The 17,062-nt window shown below is 35.6% G+C and overlaps 1 protein-coding gene across 6 annotated transcripts in view; it reads left to right on the top strand.

Moving 5' to 3' along the window:
• The window catches only part of slc20a2 (solute carrier family 20 member 2), a 59,348-nt gene that overhangs the window by 27,891 nt on the left and 14,395 nt on the right, over positions 1-17,062 (top strand). For 4 of the 6 annotated variants that reach the window (XM_016533981.1, XM_016533976.1, XM_016533979.1 and 1 more), the window contains 7 exons: positions 9,317-9,868; positions 10,263-10,403; positions 11,218-11,303; positions 12,881-12,977; positions 13,210-13,329; positions 15,418-15,627; positions 15,722-16,331. In XM_016533981.1, the coding sequence (XP_016389467.1) occupies positions 9,580-9,868; positions 10,263-10,403; positions 11,218-11,303; positions 12,881-12,977; positions 13,210-13,329; positions 15,418-15,627; positions 15,722-16,331 (1,553 nt within the window). In that variant the 5' untranslated portion in view covers positions 9,317-9,579. Of the gene's footprint in view, positions 1-4,861; positions 5,360-7,632; positions 8,010-9,316; positions 9,869-10,262; positions 10,404-11,217; positions 11,304-12,880; positions 12,978-13,209; positions 13,330-15,417; positions 15,628-15,721; positions 16,332-17,062 lie in introns of those variants that run through there. The other 2 variants (XM_016533978.1, XM_016533977.1) reach the window with 2 other exon arrangements.

Here is a 17,062-nt window from a genome sequence, read left to right as displayed (position 1 = left end):
ACATTACCGACATTGCAGTTTATTGCTCTGGCCACATCTGCAGTTCTCATGCTTCTCTGCAGCAGGACTATGGCTTGTTCATACAGGTGATCAGGAACCCTGGGCATTAGTGTTGGGCGATATGCTCAATTTTCACATCGTCCTATCGTCAGCCATGAAAAAAAAAAACACTCCCGTTAAACTCAGTGAATCTACACTATATGATGAATAAATCTCTTATACTTGCATCGCACGTACATCTGCACTTTGTTGTTTATAATGAGAGAATTCCCGAGTCAGAATTCAGTCAGTGCGCGCTGAACAGAACTCCGCTGTTTCAGTGATGACTCATCTGAACGCATCTGATTGGCCATTGCATTCATAAGCTCAGCATAATCGTGTGTGATTGGTTAGAATGCGCAAATACTGTAAAATGAATGAAAAAGAAATATAGGCCTAATGCAACAAATAAGCCCTAATATTAATTAGATTGTATTACTAGCCTGATAATAATACTAATAATAATAATAATCGTCTTGCTATCGTCAAAGGCATCAGCCACAGGCGATATCTCTGTCTATCATCGATACACGATACTATTGTCTATTGGCACAACCCTACTGGGCATCTTCTGATGTTTTTCAGAGTCAGTAAAATAAAAGAGCTCTTTAATGTTATTATAACTGTGACGTTTAATTCCGCCCGTAAACCTTTAGTGACTTAAAGGGATAGTTCACCCAAAAATGAAAAATCTGTTATTAATTACTAACCCTCATGTCGTTCCAAACCCGTAAGACCTTCGTTCATCTTCGGAACACAAATTAAGATATTTTTGGTGAAATCCAAGAGCTTTTTGTCCCTGCATAGACAGCATGCCATAGATGCCTTGTTATAGGAAAGCATGCGCATGCATTGTGGTACTCTACATAATGGCAGATGATGTTAACTCGGGGGAGAGTTTTAAAGACCATTTTATGCCACTGAATATATAATCATAATGTAAGAGCATAATAATGCAAGAAGACTTCCAAACTTCCAAATGACAAGAGACTTTAAATTTTTAAGAAGATTTAGATCATGGAAATTATGTATCAAAATATTAGATACCTTAAAAAACTTTAATAAATAGTAAATAAACATTTTCTAACAAAAAGTGCAAAGTAACACAAAGAACTTGTATGGAGATTTTTCCATCTACAGATTTTTCCCTGACCTTCATTCTCTGTAAATGAAGGGTGCACACTATTGCTGAAAAACACAATCACTACTCAGCAGTCAGATGTCTGTATGCACAAAGGCACAGATCCCTAAACAAGGCCATATCTGCAGATGAAACTTTTCTTGTAGAAGCATTTCTTTAATTTGAACTAGCACCTCATGACTACACCACATTATGTACGAGAAGCTGCAAAAGACACAGGCGCAAGTGGAATGTAAAAAAACATGGTGACATTTATTTTTAAGTAAATATAATGAGCGATATATTGCGTCACCAAAAATGATTGAGGTCATGTACATATATTGCGCAATAAGTCGATATATTGATTATTGCGACAGGCCTAGTCCTTACTATATTTCTGAGCCTGGGAACATTTCAGTTGCTTTGCTGTCTATGGGAGGGTCAGAAAGCTCTCGGATTTCATCAAAAAATATCTTAATTTGTGTTAAGTCTGTAATTGGCCTTACAGATTTGGAACAACATGAGGGTGAGTAATTAATGACAGAATTTTCATTTTTGGGTGAACTATCCCTTTAAGGACTTATCCACAGGTGCATGTACGTTAATTGTTTATGGTTCATTGAACAAGCATGAAAACATTATCTAAACCCTTTTCAATAAATAAAAATAAATCTGTAAAACTTATTTAGACTTTAAACAAATTATCTTTAAAATACAGCATTCTGAAAAAGGGATGTTTTTTTTGTTGAGTTTATATATAGCTATTTTTGCACATTATTGCTATATTATTATTCTTTATAAAGATACATTCTTCACACAGCTAAATTATATTTAGAAGTTAAATATAATATATAGATATATAAATATATAGGGTAAACGTACCTATTAAGCTCACCAAAATCTACGTTGAGACATTTTTAGTGCACAAGATATTGGTTTCAGTACAAAAAGTTATGTTAAAATATTAATCTCTCACACAAAAATATTTAATTTTATTTTAAATGACAAAAGCATTTCAATTAAGATCATTAAATGCAAAAAGTCTGGCTGTGCTTAATGGGTACATTTTTGTAACCCCTGTTCCCATTAAGCTCACATCATGTTTTATTAAAAATTCTTGTTTATTTTAAACCACCTTTTTAAAGAATAACTGAAAACTATTTTATTTGACGGTACCAAGTCAATCACAAAAAAACAGAACACTAAAATCAAGCAACAAGGCATTCATTCAATTTGATCAGTTATATATTCATAGTGAAGTGTCATTTCAGCACATTGCAGCATCTAGACTAGTCTGCGTTCAGCTAAGTAACACAAATTCAAAAATCAAATAAAACAAACCAATAAAACGTTTCATTCATGGGGATGAACACAGAAACTAACCTCATTATGAAGCCTCTTATTAAATGGATGTCAATTTATCTATAGTCTCTTAAGTTGATGCTAGTTGCCAAAGGTCAGAGCCAGTCTGCAGATTTGAGTCGACTGATTTCATAGAAAATCACATATGATGGTTACAGACTCCAATTTTTTAGCTTCAGACTTTGATTCCACCCAGTCGGAGGAGATCAAACATGTTTGATATTTTCAGCCGATTTTAGAACGCATATTGTTTTCATTTCCTTTCATTTCACGTGCCTCCTAGCAACAATGCGCACGTCTCTGGATGAGTTTGTTGTTATCGGAACAACTTGAAGGTCTGGTAGTGTATGATCCTCAGTCGTTTAGTGTATGATGCCCAGTTTTCCTTTGTGACTATTTACAAGTCACCAAGGAAAACTGGCCATCATACACTAAATGACTGAGGATCACATCATACACTGGTGTTTTAAAAATCTGTTCAAATTTTAAAAGCCATGTAGTATATTCCAGCCTTTAGTTGCTTTTTTCCTGGACAGATACGACAGGTTTCTGTTGGCTCCTTCTTTGAATGGATGACATGCCTCTTTCATCTTTGGGCATAAACTATAGTTATATAGTATATATATATATAGTTAGAAAATAAGTTATTAACCATTTTATAAAGATTAACTTAAAAGTGACAACCATCAGTTTATATGTAAAGTCTGTTTATGAAGTATTTACATAGACTTTCATTGTGGAAGAGCTTAAAGAGAGCACATTGAGCTGAATTGGAGCAGCAACAATTTTTAATACATTTCATGTAATATTTATTAAACTGACAAAACTTTGCAAAATAAATAATCTAGATGTATTAAGTTTATGCATATTTTATTATGAAAAACTATTATTAATATGTATGAAATTATACTTTTTCTTATTGATGTCACACTGAAGCCGTGTGATTTTCATAGTAGTGCACCCTTTAAGCTCACCTTGCAATAATATGAAATCTTTAAATATTACAGCACTGTAAAACCACAGACCAGCAATAAACTGTCAATTTATAATATTATGGATGTAAGTTCCATATATATAAGTTCCAGGTTATAATATGCAAAAGTCTTAACATTAATCTCTTAATTTTACAGTAAGTAGTGAAACTTACCCAAAATAAAGAGTTAAACATCTAAAAAATGCACATTTAAAGGGCTCTTCTTTTGGTGAAAGTTTTCAGACAGCTTTCAAAATGGCCGCCAGACAGTGTGAACACATGGATACTCATATCTCAGTGTGCAATGATCTGATTGACTTGAAATTACAGGAGATATGTAGTCACAAACACATCAATTGGTTAAGACACCAAGTATGATAATGCATTATTTTTTCTTTTTATAATCTGAGCTCAAAAATGGAAATGTGCTTAATGGGTACATGAGCTTAATAGGTACGTTTACCCTAGCTATTGAATAATTTTCAAAATAAATATTGAATTATGAATGTAAAAGTTATATATATTAAAAATGTATCATATATATATATATATATATATAATATATAAATTATTAATTAAAAAAATATTTTGTTGGGCCCAGTGAAAATGTTGACGAACAAGTAGAAATCAGTCAGAAGTAGAAAAAGCAGATAAATCCTTACTTTTGATTAAGAATTGAAGAAACCTTACTTTTGAGAAAAAATTATTTATCCAATAATCCAAGTGACTGAAAAGTCATGCAAAAATAATGCAAATTCATTGGTTGAAAGGTGTGGGAGTCCTACATAATAAGATTATGAAACCAGATGCGATTTTATTGTTCACTGTGGAGGAGATTACTGTGAGACACATTCATCCTTCAGTCATTCCAGCCATTCTAGGAACCTAAAATGCAAAGTAACAGCTGCAATTATGTCTATGTACAACACATCGTTTTTTGTCTTTTTGGTTATTCGTGTATTGTCAAATTAATAATAACCGATATTATTATTACTAATAGGACTATTATTATTTGGTTTGGTTTTGTGTGTTTGTTTTGCTCTTATGTATTGTTAAAATATATATGTAATAATTTTTTTGTTTTCCCCCATACAAATTACATGCATACCATTGACTTCCTTTCATCTGTTGTGCCACGGGAGTTTGCATATCCTATAATATTGAAATATTTTACAATACTGTGTTTGTCTGCTGCTCCACTTTGAGGAGAGATAATTCTGTGGTGTTTTTATTTTTTTGTAAATGTTCCTCTTCCATTTGTTTATGTGTGTTTATTTGATGCTACATTCCTTTAGAGAGACATAATGCAGATATAATGGAGCCAGCAGTCAGTGTATACACCACTTGAATGTCCTTGGTATGACTGCATGCCTTTTCCTGACTGTTAGAAATGATTCACCCACCCCTCCTCTTCTCTCCACACTCTGATTGGCTTGATCTCCCCCGTCACACCTTCTTCCCATGCTGCATTAGCCAATCAGATCCACCGCTCCCATTGAAAGCGTGTATGATTGGCTGGCTGGCCTGTGATGCTGCTGCCTCTCTTTAAGAAGCAGTCTAGACTGCAGTGACAGGTTTTTCAATGAGAATCGAGCTGCTGTTGTCCTGCAACACGTCTGACTTTCATCTGGCAATTCCTTGTACTACATTTTACAGAACATTGTGATCTTTTCTTTGTCTGAATCCATTCACCGGTCTCATTGCTCCTCTTTCACTGTCATAAGTCAACACATCAGCTGGGCATTTTCCCATCATTTCATTCATGATCCCTCACGTTTAATCTGCTCATCTCCCATTTTTCCAATTATTTTCCGACCCCACTTTACAAAAAAGAGGGAAATCTCTGAGCACTGCATAGCCTGAAGGTGAGTACACTTGATTAGAGCTTAGAGTGCTGCAGTCATTACAGATGCATTTTACTGCACTCTCTCCTTTCTTCTTGTGTCGTGTCTAATGCAACAGGTTCTGTATGTACCTCATATATTGGACAGGGCATGTCATTGTCAAGGGGAATGCTTTGTAAAAACTTGCCAGAATACATAATATCAGTATTATTATGCATAAAAGGACCCCACACATCTCTCTTCCTGTGTTTAGCAATCAAAGTATCAGCTGAATGCTTTTAATATTCAGATTAGTTAGTATTATGGTGATATTCTTCTCCCAGTGCTTGTTTTTTGCCTTAGGGGTTTATAGTGTTGAATATCCCATAGTGTCATAACTTGAATTTTATGGAAATTTTTGTTACATCCATGTAAAGCTATTAAATGCATAATGAACATTTGAGCCTAGAGGGTTTAATTGAGTTTTCGCACCCTACGGTGTATGAAATGTATCCTTGGCAATTTAAGTTTGTGTATATATTTTATGTTGTTGCTGTTTATGTATGGGCCCTTAAAGGGACAGTTCACCCAAAAATATACATTCTGTCATCATTTACTCACCCTTATGTTGATTCAAATCTGTATGACTGACTTTCTTCTGTGGAACTCGATTGGGTTTTAGTGGTAACCAACACTTAATAGCAGAAGAAAGGTAAGGGTAAGAAAATGATGACAGAATCTTAATTTTTGGATGAACGGTTCTTTTAAGTATGTCTTGAAATGTAGCTGTGATTTTTGTTCCAAACTGAGAGTGAATTTCTCACATTTAAAACGAAGTCAAACATATAAATGAATCTTGAAATAATAATGCAGATTATTGTTGATATCAGTTTAATCTCTCTGAATAAGGTGATTGTTTTCTCCTAACAGGAATCAGTTCAACAATAGTATGAAAAATGGGCTTTGACAAGAGCTGCCGGCAAATGAATCGCTAAAGCTGTTACACAGATTGCTAAAGAGCTGAAGGGCCAAAAACCAATAGACCTCAAATTTCCGAGAGCAGCAGAAGCGTCTAATTTCATCCAAATTGTCTCAGCTTATCGCCCTGTCCTGATGTCACATGGCTTTATCAGTATTTTGGCTTTGCATCAGTTTTCCCAAAATGTGTCGTAACCATTATTAGTTCTCAAAGGCAGACCTCTTTAAAATCCAGTGCTGCTATTTAGTATGCATGAGACATTTATATCTCAAAAGTGCTTTATTTCCCGAAAAACCAACAGGCATTGCTTGAATGTGTTATAACATCTCCTTTAGAAGTTGATCGACGTGTGTGTGTATATAAAACGTATACACTACCGTTTAAAAGTTGGGAGCCTGTCCAATTTTTTTTAAATGGTTTTTGAAAGACATTTCTTATGCCTACCAAGGCTGCATTAATTTAACCAAAATACAGCAAAATAGTAACATTGTGAGATTATTACAATTTAAAAGTGCTATTTTAATGTATTTTAAAATGTAATTTATTCCCGTGATGGCAAATCTGAATTTTCTTTCTATTAACACTAGTTAAAGCAGTTGTACTGCTTAATTTTATTTTGTGGAAATCTTGACATTTTTTAAGGATTCTTTGATAAATTTAAAGTTTAAAATAACATTTATTTGAAATTATTTGTAACACTATTAATCTTTACTGACATTTGTCCTGGGGCTTAATGTTGTACTTGTCACACTCTTTATACAGGTACATCTCAGGTTATTTTTATTTAAAGGTGAAGTATGTCATTTCTGCACCCAATTGAATTGCAAAAATAAGGACAGTTTCAGACATTATGCCCTCCTTTCTGTCACGTTTAAACCAAGGGTGACTTAAAACATAACCATGACTACTATACAGACTATCCTTTTTGACAAAGTCAACAACCATGTGATGTTTGATACATGAGGTGTTGACGTTCACGTGACTCTTGCACAATCAGTACCTTGAGCATATATTAGTCTGGCTTTCCCACTGTTTACATTTAATTCCCTTTAAACAACAGGCTTAGTGAAGTAGAAGAATGTGCCGTTGTCCCCCCTCCGAGTTGACTTCTGTATCACTGAGCAGTGATTTTCACCCTCTGCATTGCAGGTTTGGCCTGTGGTGAGGACGCTCTGTAATTTTACAGGTGATGGTTTTGACATCACTATACGGTCGTATACTGTGTCTTTGTAATGCTTTAAAGTCCATTCAGTCATCAGCTGTTGACTGATGCTCTAAATACCGTACTGTCCCAGTGTCCCCCTGTGGTGTGGGATCAGTCGTTCCGATAAACAGGACTGATCAGATTTCACTGAGCACATAGTGGCCCATTTACAGACCTGCCGTTTTCCAGTGAATTTGACCCACTAAGATTCTTAGAGTGGGGAAAGCAGGAAGCAAGGAGGCTATAAGCGGGTATTAGGGGCTGCGACTCTGCAGTGTTGCACAGTGCAGCTGGAGCACGACTCGCTGTACTGCTTCGGCTCAGTGGGAGACTCAAACCTGAAACCAAGCCAAGAAGCCGAGAGGAGGTGTGAAGCAGGAGTGATTGTTTTGTGGTGCTTACTGCGCTGTTACATTCTGTTATGGATGTGCACTGGGTTAGTCACGTTGTGTCCTGGTCACTCCTGAACGCTTCGCCCTTGGTGTCATAGTGTAAGGTGGCCAGTTAATGTAAGTGCTCAAGTGTTTTTTGTCTATTTTGTGTAATGCTATTTGTTTATTTCAAACCTTTATTTTTTTTAAATCATTATATTGTGCACTTGAATTAAATAGAGCAACTTTTCATACTAGTTAAATTGTAAAATACAAACAAATGTCTATATCCCACCTCCTAAAAATGCTGGTTTTGGCCTGTCTCACTTCAAAGTTCTTGACTTTTCCGACTCTATCCAACGATTAAAGTCATACAGTGACGTCATATTATCGTCATAATCTTACCATAATCTGTTGAAATATTCATTTCATTGTAGTCAAACAAATTTGTGATTATTAATCCTGTTACCACATGATTTTCCCCCCTTTTCCAAACAATGTAACATTCTTCTGCTACAGTTTTATTTGGACTCTTTTACAGCATGGCAGGAAGACGAGTTTGTCAAGGTGTCAAGTTTGTCATGTTCAACCTTCAGCCCTGTTACTTAAGTTATTGTGCGGGGGAAAAATATTAAATAAATATTTTTCTTAGTTTTTTGGAAAGTGACTACTAACCAACATTTAGTTCTTAGCTAGCTAGCCCTTCCTGAGTGGCTAATCTTCAACCCTGTTGCTCATTTCTTGTTTATTTTTTATTTTTTTAAATTAAGAATGTTTGTGAATTCATTTGTTATTTTTTACTAGGACAAAGCACAGAAGCAGTGTTTTAAGCTGTATTTAGATGTGTCCTAAAGGTTGAGTTCTTAAGGTTTATAATAACCATTTTCTGAAGACTTTTTGGCCATTTGTTGAAGTTTATTGTTGTTGTTTTTAACTTTATTTTGTGCTGTTTATGTGAAAAGTTATGTTTTTGTAAAAATTAACAAAAATATTTTTTTCTTAAATTGATAGAAAATGAATACAAACCTGCATATAGTTTTCAACCCTGTTACTCATTCAGCCATTTTTTTCTTCATTTTTTTAAATATAGATTTTTGTCATTTATTACTGATGTTTATTACTAGAAGAAAAAAAACACAGGATCAGTGTTTTCAACAGTAGACCTATTTAGATCCCAGTGTTTGATTTCTTGAAGTTGATAATCAACATTGTCAGAAGGATAAGCACCTCCTTTTATTGACCGTTTGTTGTTTTCTGTTGAGTTTCTAGCTCCCCAATCCTGTATTTTAATTATTTTATTTTCCCAGCTTTAATGTTCCTTGACGTCACCAACACCTGTCTCTCCAACTTTTCCATTTCCCATGGTCTTTTAGGCTACGTTATGCGATCTATAAGGAAGGCTCAAATACTGTCTAATGATGTCCTTGTCTCTCTTGTTTTGACAGCTGAAGGCATCTTTGTGGACAGGACACTTAGAGGGCCAAACAATGGAATGCTCTCTCCTGCCTACACTGCTCAGCACTCTACAGACTGAGGTTAAACGGTTTAGTTAGCAGTGTGCCTCTCCCCCAAGAACTCTTTTAGCCTGGGGAAAGTTGGGAGAAAAAACGGGCTAAGGAGAATTTCCTTCATAGTACAGCACCTTACCAGTTCTTTGTAGTTGCTTGCTTGGGATTCATTTGGAAGCTTTGCGTGAACAAAAGCCAAGATGGATTTGGAACCGTACCTGTGGATGGTTGTGCTTGGCTTCATTATAGCCTTCATCCTGGCATTTTCAGTGGGGGCCAATGATGTGGCAAACTCGTTTGGCACGGCGGTCGGGTCAGGGGTGGTGACACTACGTCAGGCCTGCATCCTGGCTTCCATATTTGAGACCCTTGGCTCCATGCTCCTCGGTGCCAAGGTTGGGGAAACCATTCGGAAGGGAATTATAGATGTCAGTTTATACAATGACACAGTGCCGATACTGATGGCGGGAGAGGTCAGTGCCATGGTCGGTAAGTAATGGCTCATTTAAAGTCGAAACCTCAATGTTTCATTTTGAAGATTAATGATGGAGAAGCTTAGCGAGGCATTCGTTTATTCACTGTAGGCTGTCAGATTTGTAATAGAGTATGTTAGCTGAAGTCTGAGTTTAAAAATTCACTTTTAGAGTAAAAAATGTAAATAAAAAAAAATTGAATTCAAAGAACTGCATGGATGGTTTAAAAAAAAAACGTTATGCAGTTGTTGTTGTTTTTAACATCACTGGGTTTTGAATGGCTACATTGTAATATTTTTAATAGTGTCCCGTCTAGAGTCTGTATTGAAGACAGAAGGGAAAAGAACATATGGCTGGAAGACTTTTTTTTTGGTTGCTCCACCTCCCACTCATATTCCTGTCTTTTTCAGGGTCTGCGGTTTGGCAGCTCATTGCCTCTTTTCTGAAGTTGCCCATTTCTGGAACTCATTGCATTGTGGGATCTACTATTGGCTTCTCCATGGTTGCTATTGGCACTAAAGGAGTGCAGTGGATGCAGTTAGTCAAAATTGGTAAGAAAAAAATCCATTATGCAATTCATTATTTATTTTACTGTGGTAGTTATTTGCACACCAGAAAATTGAAAAACTTTTTTAAACGCTTTGAAGCTAAAGGTCAGCCTTTTACTGAATGTTTCTGTTTAATTCATTTTTAATGTCCTGTGTCCTAATTAATGTTCCACTACTGTTCAAAAGTTTGGCATCAGTAAGAGAGAGAAATTCTTTTATTCTGCAAGGGTGCATTAAATGGATCAAAAGTGATAGTAAGGGCATGTATAATGTTGCAAAAGACTTTCAATTAAAAATACTGTTATTTTGAGCTATATATTCATCAAAACAAAAAATTGTCACAAACATATTAAGCAACAAAACTGTTTTCAACACTGATAATAAATGTTTCTTGAACACCAAATCAGCTTATTAGAATGATTTCTGGAGGATCATGAGACACTGAAGACTGAAAATTCAGCTTTGCCATCAAAGGAATAAATTGCATTTTAAAATACATTCAAATAGAACGCGATTATTTTTAATTGGAATAATATTACACAGTATTTTGTTTTTATTGTATTTTTAATCAAATAAATGCAGCCTTGGTGAGCAAAAGAAACTTCTCTCAAAAACATTTAAAAAATCTTACCAACCCCAAGCATTTGAATGTATTGTTTCTCTGGAGTGACATTATCTCATTTTTGTTGTCGATATACTTGTAACAGAGATGTGTAATTTGTTTAACGTTGCCTGTTGGCCTTTGTGCCTCTAGCAGCATTATGCGTCATTATATTGGCACCCTATTGATTTAGTAATTGCTGTTTATTTGATGCAGTTGCCTCATGGTTCATCTCCCCTCTGCTGTCTGGTCTCATGTCTGGTCTGCTTTTCTTCATCATCAGATATTTCATTCTTAACAAGGTGAGTCATGGGTCGACTATTACACTTTTCTTTCATCACCTTATTTCAGTGATCTCGCGTCGACAAATTTTGACATCAAAATGGGAGAGAAAAAAAACAGATCAAAGTGCTAAGATAGGCTTTAAGTGTTTTGCGCTTTTGATTCAGACATCCAATATAAACATCCAAGAGACATTCTCCCAGTCCTTTAGTATACCAGTCCATCACCGGTCCTTATAAGACCTCACATGTTCCCATTATATTTACTGTTTAACTTGCATTCAGCTATTTCCAAGTAACTGTGCCTGTGGCTGTGTTTATATTGCATGACAATAGCTCATCTGTGATGGCACAGCAACCGCTGTACAGTCGACAGCAATTCATCTTTTAAATGTGTGCCTGGTGTAGACTCTGCTTCTGTAAACACTTAAATATTTAAGCCTTAAAGAGTTAGGAACAGCAAAATGCATTCTTACCTGTGGCCACGTAAGCACTGACTGTGGTTTAAAGGAACAGTTCACTTAGAAACGAAAATTCATCTTTTACTCTCCCAAAGCTGTGTGGCTTTATGTCTTCAGTGAAAAACAGTAGGAGATGCTTAGCAGAATGTCCAAGCAGCTATTTTTTGTATAATGAAAGTAAAAGGCAATATATACAGTAATGTCAGGCTCCCAAAAGGATGACAAATGATAAAACAATAACAAAACATAAACGTTGTCCATACTTCTTGCGTGCTATATTCCAAGTCTTCTGAAGCCATATAATTGCTTTGTGCCTGAATATACAGAAATTAGTGGTCAAATTGATTAATCGCGATTAATCGCATACAAAATAAAAGTTTGTGTTTACAGAATATATGTGTGTGTGTGCTGTACCTTATATGTATTAAAGAAATATTTAAGTTTTTTTTATGTATGTTACACTGAACGTTTTCTGCTCTGCAAAGCTCTAAAATAGACAGCTTTTTGTGTCATTTTGGAGCTTAACCCAGCTTTTGACTTTGTGGAAAAGAGCAGCTTGGACATTCAGCCTAATATCTCTTTTTGTGTTTCACAATTAAAACAGGTTTGGAATGATATGAGGATGAATAAATTATAATCAAATGTTATTTTGGAGGGTAAACTATCCCTTTAAGAGAGCATTTAACCTAAATCAGTGTTGTTACTGCTAAAACTTAAATGAAAATCAGAAATATTGCCTTAGCAACTAATTGGATTAAATTAAAGCTGAAGTACTAAAATGACTAAAAAGAAAAAAAAGCTGAACAGCAATATTAAAAATTTGATTTAAAAAAATTTGATGAAATATTTAACACAAAATCACTAAAACTTTGAAATTAAAATGAACATTGGAAATATAAAAATAAAAGCTCATTCAAAATATTAATAAATACTAAAATTATATATAAATAAATCTAAAATAACACTGATATGTGCTATGGCTAAATTATAACCAACAATTTGTCATTTTTATGCTGCAAAATACTGCATTTACTAAAGAATAAATGTAACATTGGATGTGTTTTGTCCTTATTCATGACGTCTGTGTGGTATATACAGTACAGAGTTTAAGCTCTTTCTGTGATCTGTCCATTACAGGATGACCCTGTTCCCAATGGTCTCCGTGCTTTGCCCCTCTTCTATGCATCAACCATCGGAATCAACACATTCTCCATCATGTACACTGGAGCTCCCTGTAAGACTATTTTGAATTGATAACACATTCAGCCAAGAGACGTCCTTGATCAGACACGAGTTTGTTGTCACTGAATAAGTGTCATTGAATAGGCTATGTGTACAATACTGTTTTAAGATTTTCCATCTAAAATACCTTTTGTTTCAAGATAAATTCACTGGATTGTTTTTAAATCTCACAGTAAAGTGTATTTATGTGTGTGACCGTGTCACACTCTTTCTTTATTGTGCAGTACTGGGCTTGGAGATGCTCCCCGTCTGGGCTATTGCCCTCATTACCTTGGCTGGTGCTCTGGTATGTGCCGGTGTGGTCTGGATTTTGGTTTGCCCCTGGATGAGAAGGAAAATAGCAAGTATGTACTGTCCTTTTCCCTCCCGCAGACTCGTGACTTTAGGTGTTATTAATGTCTGCATTAGATCTCTGTGTAACGTTTATCCTAAATTTTCTATTTCTTTTTCCAATAAGGAATCAATTATCTGAGGACAGTTGTGATTACTAACTAAATTTGCAGAAATTGTGTGATCCATGTGTTTTTGCACTTGACATCTGGCCATTAAGTTAAATGTTATTTCTAATCTAGCTTTGGAAAAAAATCAAAGATGTGACTCAGCATGAGGCATCTTCACCAGCTCAGGAGGGGAAGGATTTGCCTAACATCTGCTGCTCTGCTCTGCTGGGGCGCTCTGTAATGTAAAGGCTATCTTTTGCTGGCTCTGGCTTGTGGGCCCATGTTGTGTTCGACTGACGCTGAGAGAAATGAAAAGCAAATAAACTGAAGCTGTTTATTTGAGAACATCACTGTTTTTTCAGATGAGTCTCACGGACCTTGTGCAGTCGATGCACCTTTCTCAGTGCAAGATTGGCTGCCCACGTGTTTTGATTGAGAGAAGTGTCTTAATGAAATGAATCACTAATGAAATGAAATGTTAAAGCACTGCTTTCACTCACGGATCAGCGCTTTAAATTGTTGCATGCTTTATTAAATTTGTTTTCAGATCAAGGGTCTATTTCATTGTGCAGTTTCCCATGGGAGACGGTACAGTTGTAGGAATCTGATTTATTTATTTGGCTTTTAGGCTATTGAGAAGGGTCAGTTCTGTGAGTAAAGCTGAAATTAGCATTAAATATGTGGGGCACTAATTTAAAGTGCTTGTTGTTGTTCATTATCACTGCTCGATTTAAAAGAGCCAGTTGTAATCATACTGATATCACAGTTTTTCACGCATGGATTATCCATGTTTATTAGTGATTATGTTTGCTTGATTATATTATTCTCACTGTAATATTTTTAATGCTGCTTTTAATTTTCAGCTTTTCACCAGTTTCACAAAGCTTGCCAACTTCCCCTCATCTCGGCAAATAACATTTATGTTGATTAGGGATGCACTGATATGAAAATTTTAGCCTATACCAATAAGTGAAAATTCTGTATTATTTTGTTCAAAAGGCCACTACCATTCCATGTTTGGGGTAGTGTTTTTTATTTTTTTTCTTGTAGAAAGAAATTAATACTATTATTCAGCGAGGATGCATTAAATTGATTAAAAATGAAAGTAAAGACATTTGTAATGCTACAAAAGATTTTTATATCGCATGAATACTGTTTTTTTTTTTACAACTTTCTACTCATCAAAAAACCCTAAAAAAATCGATTCACAGTTTCCACCAAAATATTATTAAGCAGCACCACTGTTTTCAACAAAATTATAAAATATAAAATGTTTGATCACATGTTTGATGAGCATCAAATCAGCATACTAGAATGATTTCTGAAGGATCATGTGACCCTGAAGAATGGAGTAATGATGCTGAAAATGCAGATTTGCATCACAGGAATAAATTACATTTTATAATATATTCAAATAGAAAACAGTTATTTTAAATTGTAATATTTTACAATATTACGGTTTTACTGTACTTTTAATCAAGTAAATGCAGCCTTGATGAGCATTAAAATGTTTCTTAAAAGCATTGAAAACCTTGCCCAAAAGACCCCAAACTATTGAACTGTAGTTTAAATTTAAAATTAAACCCTAAAAACTAAAACCAGTCATTGCTAATTGAGGTGCATTAGTTTATTTGATCAAAATGAATTAAAAAAATTGAATGATAACATTATAATGTCCAATATGAGAAATTTATATTTAATTTGCTAAAGATTAGATTTAAAAGTGTTATTACATTTTATTGCTTTTAAAGATTAACTTTGAGACCATTAGATTACTGCAAAGGTAAAATAATGTAAAAATGTAAAGAATACTGGAAATAAGATGATGCACAATTAAATATCCAATATGGACTGATATAACAAAACAAAAAAAATCAAATCAAATATTGGCCAATAACCAATATGATACTGAAAATATCATGCGTCCCTATTATTGATATCTAATATATGACTTTCAATTCAATGGTTTCCTACTTTTTTTCCCCAAAACAGGTCGGCTGAAGAAAGAGCATGCTCTTTCCCGCATCTCTGATGAGAGTTTGGATAAAATCCCTGAGGAGGAAGAGGAAGCCCCCGTGTTTAAAGAGCTTCCAGGTGCAAAAAGCAGCAACGATGCTGTGCTGCCCCTGACAGAGGAGTCCACAGGAGAGCTGAACAGCCTGGCTAATGGAGGCACCGTCCTGCCCAACGGCAGAGTGTATGGTACGTTAAAGGACTTGTTTTGTTTTAAATGGATACCATCTGACCAGAATGTCCTACGCTGACCTCATGTGTTTATTTAATTTTTTTCTATCAGGTCGCACTAACTCCATGACCAACGGCTGCCTCAAGTCACCCGTGTCCAATGGGGGCTTCAGCTTTGACGGACACATGCGCAGCGATGGCCAGGTCTATCACACCGTTCACAAGGATTCTGGTCTCTACAAGGACCTCCTACACAAGATCCACCTGGGCCGCCTGGAAGACGAGCGCAGCAGCTCGCGTCCCGACAACAGCTACCGTCACCTCCGCCGCAACAACAGCTATACATGTTACACAGCAGCCATCTGTGGCATGCCGGTGCAGCCCCTGATGCGGTCGGAGTCCAGCGCCCCTCCTCCAGAGGACAGCGAGAAGCTAGTGGGCGACACTGTCTTCTATTCGAAGAAGCGATTGCGCTATGACAGCTATTCCAGCTACTGTAACGCGGTTGCGGAGGCTGAGATTGAAGCGGATGAAGGTGACGTGGATGTGAAGTTGGCAGCAGATCAAAGGGAGCCCCGGGCCCCTGCTGAAGCGGTGCTGGAGGACTGCGTTGATGAGGACAAGGAGGAGAAGGACAAGCCGCAAGTCTTCCTGCTCTTCCACTTCCTGCAAATCCTCACCGCCTGTTTCGGATCGTTTGCACATGGTGGGAATGATGTCAGGTATGCCACTTTATTTGTTCGTCTTTGTTTGTTTCTAAACCCAGATTCTTTTTCCTATGACAGGTATTTTTTTTATGTGCAAGTGTTTAAGTATGCTTTTGAGAACCTTTAGTATTTTCTGTTTTAGCATTTTTACTTTTTAGCATGCTTTGTAATTATCGAGTTTAGAATAAGACATACTGTATTATTTGCAGCATTTTTTCACATTCCACAGCATTAGTGTGTCCTGAGAACAAGCCCTCAGTTCAGTGCCACGGATCTGGTTCACGGCTCTAGAGATGATTTGGCACATAACCAGACTTCTAAGACTGTTAAGACCAAAGTGAGATGTGTCCATTAGTTTAGGCTAACTTCAGCTGCTTAATGCTTAACAGTTAAAATCTTTAAATTGGTTTTGTTGGTGACATAATTTGATTATTGTTTGTATTTTGTGTGAAGTGTAAACAAAATGCAAAATTCTCCCTCTCCTTCTCATTCTCTGATTTATACACTCAAAAGTTTGGGGTCAGTAAGATGTATTTTTTAAAGAAATTAATGCTTTTATTTAAAAAAAAAGTTGCATTAAATTGATCAAAAGTGGCAGTAAAGACAAATAAAATAAAAATAAGTAAAAAAAGACAAAAGATTTCCATTTTAAATAAATGCTGTTCTTTTCAACTATTCTTTTTTTTATTTAAGAATCCTGAAAAAATTGATCATGATTTTCACAAGAATATTAAAGTGCACAACTG

This window comes from Sinocyclocheilus rhinocerous, unplaced genomic scaffold, assembly GCF_001515625.1.
Source record: "Sinocyclocheilus rhinocerous isolate Xijiao unplaced genomic scaffold, SAMN03320098_v1.1 scaffold515, whole genome shotgun sequence".
NCBI lineage: Eukaryota > Metazoa > Chordata > Actinopteri > Cypriniformes > Cyprinidae > Sinocyclocheilus > Sinocyclocheilus rhinocerous.
The sequence above is the reverse complement of the archived record's forward strand: the minus strand, read 5'-3'. Positions and strand labels throughout refer to the sequence as shown.